Raw genomic sequence first — 12,336 nt, 5'->3', positions numbered from 1 at the left:
CAACTGAAGAGCCACTAGTTCCAGACGAATCTGCTGGCCGAGAATGACGTCTCGTCACGCCGCAGCCGGTCTGTTGTATTTGAAAAAAAACATTTAATTAATTAAGTTTATGATTTAGTATGATAATATTAATTAAAATATTTAAATAGCATGTAGCTATATGTACATTTTTCAGATGATCAAGTGAAAAACTAGTAGTAAAATTATGGAATACATCACCGTTATATCATGGTTATATCACCGTCAATCACTGCAGTTTCTGATTCTATCATGCACTTTAATGTGGCAGTACGGAAAAACACACAAGGTCTTTGATACTGCATGGTCGGATAGATTAGCGAAATAGATTAACTGTAAGTTAATTGCAAATCCACAAACTCTGCAGTGTAAGGAGCAGCATGAAAAACTAAACTTTGTATTCAAATCGTACTGTATATGGGTTACAATCAGACAGTGAGCAAAAAGCGCTCCCTTTTTTAATTACTGAAACTGTCAATCATTTGTGCTACATTCAGCACCTGCTCACTGAGATCCACACTCCTGCGAAAAGTCACGCTGAACAATTTTAATTTTAAATCATGTTTACACTTTTTGTTAATGTAAAAACTCCACTGTTTTGAGCAGTGTTGTGATTAACGGATTCTGATTAACTTATACACCTCTGATTGGCCACTGTGTTCACACGCTCAACAGTGTCTGTGTGTGAATTCTACAATGATCAATGCTTTAAAAACGTGTAAATAGACACCTTTGACCCTCTTCACAGTGCACTTACACAGACGAGAGCACTTTAAAGCAAGACATATCTAGTATCTGTATTACTGGTACTGCAGCAAAGTTGGTATCACATTAAAAAAAAAATTAAAACAAAACCTTGACAAAAGCTATGGGTCATTTCAAATTTGATTCAGTTTAGGTGCTTTAAACTGATCAAAAGTGACAAAAAAAATGTCTTATCATCATCATCATCCGCTTATCCGGGGCCGGGTCACGAGGGCAACAGTCTAAGTAGAGAGGCCCAGACTTCCCTCTCCCTAGACACTTCCTCCAGTTCTTCCGGGGGAATACCAAGGCATTCCCAGGCCAGCCGGAAGACATAATCCCTCCAGCGTGTCCAAGGTCTTCCCCGGGGTCTCCTACCAGTGGGACGTGCCCGGAACACCTCCCTGGAGAGTCTTCCAGGAGGCATCTGACAGTGATGCCCGAATCACCTCAGCTGGCTCCTCTCGTTGTGGAGGAGCAACGGCTCTACTCTGAGCTCTTTAAGAATGACCGAGCTTCTCTAAGGGAGCACCCAGCCACCCTGGGGAGAAAGATAATTTCGGCCGCCTGTATTGGGGAACCTGTCCTTGACTCACAACTCATGACCATAGGTGAGAGTAGGAATGTAGATCGACCGGTAAATCGAGAGCTTCGCCTTACAGCTCAGCTCCTTCACCACGACAGACCGGTACATCGACCGCTTTATTGCAGAAGCTGTACTGATCCGTAGGCGTCGGTCAATCTCCCGTTCCATCCTTCCCTCACACGTGAACAAGACCTCAAGATACTTGAACTCTCCTCCAACCTGAAACAGGCAAGCCCCTCTTTTCCGACTGCGATCCGTTTTATTTCTAATAAATGATCAAACATAAATCATATAATAAAATATATTTAAAATGAATGTTATTTTAAAATAAAAAATATAGTCCACGAATCTTTCTACAGCTTTGAGGGGAGGGCAGCCAGAGCGAATGTTGACTCTCTCGACGGCGGCGGTGTGAACACACACAGTAAGACTTTCAAAACTTTGAGCGGTAGTGTATACATTTCTATTCAGTAAACAATCAGATAGTAAAAAGTCAAAAAGAATTCAATAAATCAAAGAATTTCACTCAATCAATGTAATTTTATTTGAGGATGTGTGCTGTAGCACTGAAAAACCTCAACATTTAAAAACACATTCCCATGTAAAATATGCATTTGAATGGCAGGGACCACAGAGCGAGCTGGAGCGGAAAGTGAACAAGCTAAATTGGGAGCCGTGCTAAACGCTTTAACGTAGATCACACGGTGCGGTTGCAGTGAGCTCCGAGAGACTGCTTGAGAGATTTTTTCCACAGTGCATAACTTTTTACTGATATATTACTGTAATGTTACTGTATGTTACAAATTCAAAGTCAAGGAGGTAACTCCTTTAAACAAAACAGTTTGTCCTAACAGCAAACACATCGGCATTACGCTTGTGGACTACAAGACACTTGTCTGAATGGAAAGTGTGCATATGCAACAACCAGATACAGCTTGGGATAGAAGATCAGCTCAACAGGGCAATATTGGTCAACTTGATTGAAAAGTTATTTCTGCAGGCCCATTGGTTGATGTTAGTGCCATATAAATGAATCTTTCACTGCCATGTAATTATCATATTTTTTATATTTATATTTTTGTTTGCATACATATTCTGCCATTGCACAGATTTATGAAAAGCAAATGACAATTAACTGTTTCCATTTATTTAATTAATAAAAATAATATTTTGATCAATTTCACCAAAATTTCATGACCCCAGAATATTTTGTTGCATGAATATCTGAACATGCAAAATATCAAAAGCAAGAACAGAGCCTACCGTTTTATTCTGGATTCATGCATTCTTTTCTTTTGTTTCCTTTTCTTTTTTATTTCAACACTTAAATGTGGTTCAGTTTGCTCCAAAGCCTACCACATTTATAAGCAATGCTTTTATAATAGTTTTTCTCTACTTCTATTCGAATTAGGGCTGTGCTAAAAAAAAAAAATCGATTCACCAATTCTGAATCGATTTTCATATTCATTTCTAAAGATCGATCCGTAACTCAGAGGATCGATTTAATAACAGGCCAGTATTCACGCATGTGCGCGAGGTGGAAGGACATTAAAACAACGAACATGGCAGCTTCGAAAACTCCAGAAACGCCGCGGACAGAGAATGCTAGAGTAGATAAACAAACTCAAACCGAAGCTCTCGTAACTACACCGCCGCTCTTCCTCTTCTCGTTCCGCCGTGGACAGAGAATACTAGAGTAAGTTAGACGAGCGAACTCGGGCTGCTGGATATGTCGAGAACGCGGCTTACGTCACAGCCGTTCTCACTGCAGCGCGCTCTTACTGCCAAGGAAGTTGTAATGGCTGCCTTGTCATGACATCGCGCGTTCACTGACTAGAGCACTCAGGAAGGGGGATTGTTCTTTACAACATCAATACTCCATTAATTTGCAGTTGAATGTCTATAATAATAGTATCAATATGTTGCATAACGACAGTCCTGTAATTCAGGTAACAGCTGAAAAAAAAATGCTTTCTTCAAAAACACTTAATCTCGAAGATCGGATCAGATCGGATTGAATCGAATAATGATAATCGATTCAAGATCTTGAGAATTGGAATCGAATCGATTCTTGAAATTTGAATCGAAACCCAGCCCTAATTCGAATATTGTGTTCAAATGTGTTATGTGTATGTGAAACACTTTGGACACCTTGTGTGGCTGCTGTAAAGGGCTAAAGAAATAAAGTTTGATTGATTGTTTGATTGATTAATGCTCGTTTCTGCTTTTTCGCCTGTGTTTTGATCTGGAGATTCTGTACTCTTTAAGAAGTTGCGTAAAAGTGCCCCCCTACGGTATAATAGTAAAAACACTGAAAAATATGGTGGAATATTCCGTCAATGGTGGGGAACAAATTAAAGCTTATGCTTTTTAAATTTTTTAATTTTAACATTGACGTCCACTCAACGGGAGTTATAAGGGTGTTAAAACTGGTTGTAGCAAGGGGCATGACATTTCCCACATAAATTTCATAAAATCATAATCCAGTCAACCAATCAGAGAACAATGCACTTGCCGAAAGGAGGGTCTTTAGAGAGACAGGAACTAAACGGTGTTACTGACAGACAGGGAATAGAGTGTCTTTAAATATGTGGATATTGTGGGGGGATTTGAACATTCAAACAAAATCAAGACTGTAAAAAGGATAATAATAAGATGTCCTCTTTAAACTCTAAAATGAAACTGATAATTGTTTTTTAATGATATTCTTCTCCAAGCATAGGAAAATACTAGGAGGTGCCTCAATTCCAGGACGCATGATCTGGTTGGCAGAATTAGAGCAAAGAAAAGGGCTACCAGAGGGTGGAGTCCTTAGCCTGTTACTCAATATCTACCCTGACATCTTCCACGAAACACTGCCGCAGTCACACTAAGTGCTCTCTGTGATGCAAAATCTTTTCTTCAGCACTTAGCATAATTGATTGTGACATACATCATTTTGAAAACCAAACCGATGTGTTAACAACAAATGTGGACATTAGAAACCAGCACAAAAACTATACTAGGTCTTAATCTCACCATGGTTTTTAAAGATGCAACCATTATAAATTCAGTAAGTGGAGGCTGAAACTTACGGCAAACCATTCCACAATATAAAGAAATGCATATTGAATGTTACAAGCTTTATTATTAAATTTGAAAGATTTTAATAAAACCATCATTTTCACAAGAGTCCAGTTGCACAGAGACCTGCACCACAGAATTTCATTTGCAGAAAGAGATGATTATTTTCTGCATGCGAGTTTTCCACAGCTTGTGGGGTCAAGTAAGGGCTGCCTTAATATCTAGCACATTTTGGCTTCATTGGATGACAGCAGAAAGCAATGTACTGCCCCCTGCAGAGAACGGTCCTCCCTTGGGTGCTGTAAATACTAAATCTTTTTTAAATAAGGATACATGATGTAATTACTCTCTACAATAGAATAATCACCAGGACCTTCATTTCTTTGGGTATTGTCCAGACAATAGTCCTACAATAACAAACAGCAGGAATCAATTTTTAATAATAATGTCATATCATAGCAGAAAATAACGCTCTCATTTGTATGTTTTTTTCTATTGTATTTATTTGTGCTCTTGCTAATTCCAATAATTGTTCTTATTTCATTACAGACTGTCTTTAAATATATTTAAAATGTATAAGGCTTTTAAAGTTAACCTTATTTATTAAGGTTACTTGGATCAAAAACAACAAAAACAATAACTAGACCTATTGTATTTTATTTATTACAATGGACCCCTGATATGTATTAGGGCTGTCAATAAATTACATTCTTAATCGCGGTTAATCATAATATTGTGTGTATCTAATATTATTAAACTACTCCAGTCTTCAGTGTCACGTGATCCTTCAGAAATCACTAATATGGTGATTTCCTGCTCAAGAAAATGTATTATCCACGTTGAAAACAATTTACAACGATTTTTTAGGATTCTTTGATGAATAGAAATTTCAAAAGAACAGGATTTATCTGAAATAGAAAGCTTTTGTAACACTGTACTTCCATTCAAAAGTTTGGGTACATTTTTTTGGGGCGGAGGCAATGATGTATTAAATCGATCAAGTAACAGTAGACATTTATAATGTTGCAAAAGCTTTATATTTCAGATAATGTTGCAAAAGCTTTATATTTCAGATAAATGCTGTTCTTTTGAACTTTGTATTCATTAACTAATCCTTCAAAACATTGTACACAACTGTTTAACTTTGATGATAATAAATGTTTCTTGAGCAGCAAATCAGCTTTCTTCTTCAGCTTTTCCTTCTAATTAGAATTATTAGAAGGATCATGTGACACTGAAGACTGTAGTAATGCTGAAAATTCAGCTTTGCCATCACAGAAACAAATTGCATTTTAAAATATATTAAAATATCAAAAAGTTATTTTAAATTATAAAAAGATTTCACAATAATAATGTGTTTGCTGTATTTTGAATTAAAGAAATGCAGAAGAGTCACTGAAAATAGTAATGGTTCAAAATATTGTGTGTGTGTGTGTGTGTGTGTGTGTGTGTGTGTGTGTGTATATATATATATATATATATATATATATATATATATATATATATGATGCAGACTCAATGATAAACATTTGAAGAGCTATTGAGAATTAGATGCATCAGATGCTCAGTGAGTTTTGCATTGGAATTAATGATAACTGCATTTACAACAATTTTGATTACTTTGAAAAGAAACTAACATTGGAACAAAACTAATTAAAAAACAATAAGGGGGTAATTTATTATCATTTAAACATTTAAATTATCATTATCTGCCTTTAGAACAAGATGTATGCAGGGGTGAGGAGTGACTCCACTGTAAAAAATTAATCATGGGTCTTATAATTTTTACACACAAAAATTAAGGATAATTAGTGTGAATTTTTTTTTATATTATTTATAAGAAAATTGTGGTTCAGTGTTGTATAAAAATAAAACCAAGAGATACACTTTACTATTTCCTAAAATAAATTGAGGCTTGAATTTAAGAACTGATTAAGCTGATAAAATTAAGAAAAATAAGGTTAGTTTATTTTAATAGAATTAGCTCAATTGTGCAGTTTTATTTAGAGACACCATTGTAAGTTTTCCAGCATGGTTTGCATATGGCTGAAAAAAAAAATGGAGATTCATATTGAAATTAAGTGTTGTTTAATGTGTTTTGAGTGAAGGGAAACATCTGGTAATGTATAATGTTCGTTTATGTTTGACATTTGATAGAATTTCTGTTATGTTGAAGTTTTGACCGTTACCATTGTGTAGAAGAGTAGAGCTTATGGTTAGGTTGTGATGTAATTATTATTATTTTGAAAATGTTACTTTGTTCAATGAGCAATAACTTTGCTAATGCTAGTGCAATAACACGTTTGTTTCTGAAAGCACATTCCACTAATAATATTTAATCAATCATAAAAATACTTAAATGTGTAATATTGTTACCATATTTTTTTAGTAGTAGATTTTACAGTGTAGATAAATGTTTTATTAAATTACAAAATTAATATAATTGTTACATTACTGAGATAAAATGTGTGATTTAATTAGTTACTAATCATATTAAAAGGAAATTGCTTTGCATTGATAAAGTAATCCAAACCACATTTATAATGGGTAACTTATAACATTTATAATGGGTAAGCAATTACATTTCCAAAGTAACCTTCCTAACACTGAAAGTATGTGAGATTCAACACATTCTTTCTGTTGTGTGACTGTGTGGAATTTGTGTGAATTGTGTGGAGTCAAATCAATTCAAATTCCAATTCATGAATTGAATGGAGGCCTATATATTATATTATATTATATATAATAATAATATATATTATTAATAAAATTAACGCGTTAATAGTGTGTTAATGCAAATAAATGTTAACGGCACTAATTTTATTTATGCGCGATTAACGCAGCGCGCATTTTCTGAGATCAGCCATAGACGTAAAGGGCACATTCTCTGCAGTCCGAGCGTGATTCTCTGCAAGCTCACTCTCCCTCATGTCTGAGGTAAATCATTAACAACTTACAATCAGCTAAAACGAATAAGCAGGTTACTTTTCGTAACAAGAGTGCTCCCAAGTCCATGTTTTTCACTGTTTGCGTGAATTGGCACACATAAAAATGTGCGATTAAATTGTGATTAATCGCGAGTTAACTCACGACAATATGCGATTAATCGCAATTAAACATTTTAATTGATTGACAGTCCTAATATTATATATAATATTAGTATATAGTATATAATATATAGTGGTGGGCCGTTATCGGTGTTAACTTGCTGTGTAAAAAAAACCCGCCATTAATATATTCTCAAAGTTGGGTTGGGAGCTGGGTCTACACCAGTGTTTCCCAACCGGGGTGCCGTCTGACGAGAGCAGGGGTGCCGTGTAAAAAGGTGCACTTGCACCGCAGTTCATCTCACATCTGATGACGCATATTTAATATGGGTTGTAACTTGAAAATAATGCTGTATGTATGTTTCTGTCGATGGATACACGTGCTGGCTTCTCAGTGATGCATTACAACAGTGATAATAAAAGAAAAACGTGGGCAAAGCGGCCTCTCTTTGTAAACTGTTCAACTCATGTGAGTGCTGCCGTATGTCCGAATATGACCAGTGATTCCTCCATCATCACCCGCGTATAGAGCCAGAAGTCGCAAATTCAACACATTCTTTCAATGTGTACACCCCATAGTGTAACATATATGAGGGGGTAGTACACACATTCTAAAAACCTTCGGCAGAATTCAGATGAGCCATTTTAATCTAGATTAGTTCATTTCAATAATTTCAATCCCACCTCTAATATATATATATATATATGGTTTAAAACATAAGTATACTATTCTCCCCATACGAGGTAGAAGTTGTCTTTTTAGAAATGTATTTCACACCCTGATCACAAGCTAAATGCAATCCTTTCTTGGAAAGCAACACTGTTGGTAATGCTATGGTAAGAGACACCCTGGCTGCCTTCAAGAGAAAACCTTAAAAGTGGTCAATTATTCAGAAGTCTGCAATAAGATGGATCAATGTCAGAATGCAGTTCTTGCGACCCAGCATAGCTCAAATCCCAGAGAGAGAGAGAGAGAGAGAGAGAGAGAGAGAGAGAGAGAGAGAGAGAGAGAGAGAGAGAGAGAGAGAGAGAGAGAGAGAGAGAGAGAGAGAGAGAGAGAGAGAGAGAGAGAGAGAGAGAGAGAGAGAGAGAGAGAGAGAGAGAGAGAGAGAGAGAGAGAGAGAGAGAGAGAGAGAGAGAGAGAGAGAGAGAGAGAGAGAGAGAGAGAGAACGACAGACAGAGAGAGAGAGAACGACAGACAGAGAGGGGCCTCAAGACAGGGCCTCCCAGAGAGCCAATAGAGTCATCATACTGGTCACTCCCAAGCGATTCAGCAGTTGGACACTCCCAGGCTTGACATTACCCCTTTAAACACAGCTTAGCTGCGTATAAAACGCATGCAATGTATTGCTTTCATTTAGCTAGAGACAGGGATGCAAACCGGCCAACTTGCAGGCTGTTATTTGCATGCAACTCTTCTGTCTGGGTTCCATGCCCTGAATTGCAGCATGCATGGCCGAAGGGACGGGGCATGGCCACTCTCTCCACTCACACACACAGTCGTAAGGTGAAAGGTCTGGGGGGATCAGCTAAACATGCTTGAAACAATCCTCATACTTTTGCATCAAAACACAGCAAGGCTGGGCAGTCACCAACAATTGAGCTGTCGCAAATAGGGGATTTTAGTATCTCTGTGGTCTATTAGCATGACAAACGTGACAATTGCGCATGACGGCAACACGCTGCATAGCAGCAGGCCGGGTTGCATGGAGGGGACATCGATTCAATGTGTGCGCCAGTGCAAACTCAATGAACCAAGGTCCAACAAGCATAAGATAGACCCCCACTGACATATTCGGGACTGCTCTTCCAACAAATCGCTTCCACCCGTGTGCGTCTCCTTAAAAGCACTGTTTTGTTTCAAATCAGCTTTGCAATCAGACTTTCATTTTCCTTTTGAGCTATGCACTTTTAAGGGTATTTGCACACACAAAAAAACAGCAATATAATGTCACGTATTCGTACATAAAATTATAAAGCATGCATACATGCATGGAAGGAAATTGACATCAACTGAATTCCAGGGATAGTTCATTAAAAATAACTAAGGAAATAAAAATAAGGAAAACATTTTTGTCCATACAATGAAAGTCAACATTTCCATACAGGTTTGGAAGGGCAAATATCCCTTTAAAGAGTCCCCCATACAAAATATTTAAGTTTAAAGTAGTTACTCCTTATACATTGCCCTTCACAATCCACTATCTGAGCCCTTCCTGCTCCTCGTGCACATTTACAGCTGTGTTTGTTTGCATGACGAAGGGGATGGTTCATAAGGATTTAGTTCCTCAAATGCTCCTCAGGTGTGTCTGTTACACAACAACACAATTATTGCTCTTCAATGCTCCAAAATCACCTCATTAGGGCGGCAGAATCACATTCTTGAACCACGCCTACTAATACATGATGCATGAGTGTTCTGTTCTCAGAATTTAAACACTCCTGCACTGCAATCTGCCTCAACTGTGGTCATCGCATGGACCCAGTATAACAGCTGCCAACCATAGTTTTAATTTGGGCTTGTGCACTAACGTCAATTCAGCCCAAGGGAGCGAGAAACCTCACACACAGGCTTCTATACAGTGCTTCTGTGAAAGAGCAGGGACATTAGATATGTTCCAAAGACTCCATGGAGTGTAATTAAGGGGTCTGGGCAGGCAGTGCTGGGAAACCTGTGTTTTTGTCAGAATTATTATTATACTTTTTTCTGCCTTAAAACAAAGAGCGCATTTCAAAATGTCAATGGTACAAAAATGTCTAAAACACGCACCAGTATATTAGAGCTCTGTGCACTACAGATTTTTGTCGCACAATTGTTCATTTGGCTTGGGGGTATAGAAGCAACGTAAACACCACTTACTTACGCTTGGGAATTTTGAAAACATGTATTTGGTGCAATCGACTTTTGCACAGCATTTCCTTGACCATATGAGGACAACTGCATAATTCCATAAGCCAATCATTTTCAGAAGTTACTAGACAAGCTTAACAATAGATGACTGCCACAAAACTCGCTTGCAGTATAAGTGGAAAAACATGACAAATGCATGCAACAAATATTAGAATTGTGCATGAACTTGTTGTTTTAGAATATGTACGATTTTGCTGTCAAACAAGTAACCTTGCATATATGAGATAGGAAGCACACTTTTACCCGCAGCATTTTGCTTGAGATTATTTTTGCATGGAGACTTGTGTAGCACATCTGAACCCTGTTCCTTAAACTGATTGCAGCAACAAAACTATATTTAGCTCCTTATTTTTGCAGTCTCTACCTATGCATTACTGCTGGAACAAAGCTTGCATAACAGAGCGTCCGAATCATTTTTCCATTACGCGCAACTAATACAAATTGTTGCATGCTCAACATGGCATGCAAGCAGGCTGTCAGGTCCCTGTTTCCCCGTTGCACTTGTACACTCAACCGTCGGCCAAAGTTTCGTGTTACCTAATGCACCTCGCATGCATCAGCGACAGAAGTTGTACTAACGAATCTAATCTGCAGAACGAAGCTGAGGGCGCCGTGACGTCACAATCGAACATTGTTCGGGAGAAAATCGCCTCGTGCGCGTGAATAAGTCGGGTGCGGACAGCGTTGCCATTGCACAATCACTTTTGCATTGCTGGCTAGGCAGTTCCTCAACGCGGAAAGAAGGCGTTTCTTTTAACAATCGTGGTTGAACAAGAATGCAAATAGCGCCTGTGCGAGCGTCTAAGGGGAGCATCGCCTTACCAGAAAATCTGCAAAAGGGCAGATCATTAAAACATGCATTGCAACTGTCCCCCGCGAGCCATTAAACTTTTAATGCATTGGCTACGATGAAGCTGCAACCGTGCACTTTGCAAGCCATGCAACGCTGGCTGCATTTCCGAGGTTGTGCACGGATCGATTGAGTAAAAAAAAGTACCTACCTCCTCTTGGCCCGGACATCTCCCCTTTTGGGTTGGGGGAAGGGGAAGCACAAAAGACTTTGCCTTCCTTGTCGCTCCCTCCTTCCATCTATCCCTCGCAGTGAGGCTTCAAGCGGGCTTGCTTGCAACAAAGGTGCAAAATACAAGCCCCGATCTTCATGCACTCGGAGCCTTTGGGCGTCGGGTAACTTGTTCTCCGTGCAAAAGGTGGCCTTTCAATTGCACGCAACGAAAACGGGGAGATTTCTGCAACCGCTCTGCAAAGAAACCTCGGCAGGCACTTACATGATGGGCCAAGGCCAGCAGCTGAAAGCTCCTAACTTGGATCAGTGTGTGAGCCCCTGCTAACACACGTTCTTCCTGCCTGACGACGCCGGGGATCATGGGACTGGTAGTTTGCACGTAATTGCTGTGCGCCGGGGAAAAAGGAGGAGCGGGCCAGATGCTAATGTGACTCTTTCAGGCTAACAGACAGATCTTTCAGAGTCAGGCAGATAAGCAGAGTGTGAAGTGCTGAAGCAAACAAATAATGAAAGTGTAGGCTAAATCTTTTTTCATTTCTTTGTGGGAACATTGAAATTATTAATTAATTAGCCTACATATTTAGGCTATGTAAAATATGACTAATTACAACACAACTATAAACGGCTGTATGTTTGGCGTGATTTATTTTTTTTATTTTATGGATTTAACAGAAATATTGGTTCATTTCCAGTCGGACGTGACGTTCTGACAGTTTCATTTATAAAGGTTTTGTAAAGGTTTTGATTCGCTTACAAGAACCGACTCATTAGAGTTATTCTTTTGTGAAGCGAACTATTGATGTTGGTCCAGTAAAAAAGAACCAAACTCAGTTGTTACAAATTATAAATTAATTTATTAATTGTGGAAACATTTGAATTATTAATTCATTTCATCTTTATATAAAATATCACCGATTACAAAGAACACAACAACAAGTCAGT

The 12,336-nt window shown here is 38.2% G+C and overlaps 1 protein-coding gene across 1 annotated transcript in view; it reads right to left on the bottom strand.

The window, feature by feature from the left end:
• map2k6 (mitogen-activated protein kinase kinase 6) overlaps nt 1–11,913 on the bottom strand; it is a 41,864-nt gene extending 29,951 nt beyond the window's left edge. Inside the window, exon 1 of the mRNA XM_067429403.1 lies at nt 11,372–11,913. Coding sequence (XP_067285504.1) covers nt 11,372–11,459 — 88 coding nt within the window. The 5' untranslated portion in view covers nt 11,460–11,913. The remainder of the gene's footprint in view (nt 1–11,371) is intronic.
• Nucleotides 11,914–12,336: the final 423 nt, after the last annotated feature.

Source organism: Pseudorasbora parva, chromosome 21, assembly GCF_024679245.1.
Source record: "Pseudorasbora parva isolate DD20220531a chromosome 21, ASM2467924v1, whole genome shotgun sequence".
Taxonomy (NCBI): domain Eukaryota; kingdom Metazoa; phylum Chordata; class Actinopteri; order Cypriniformes; family Gobionidae; genus Pseudorasbora; species Pseudorasbora parva.
This window is presented reverse-complemented; position numbering and strand designations above follow the sequence as displayed.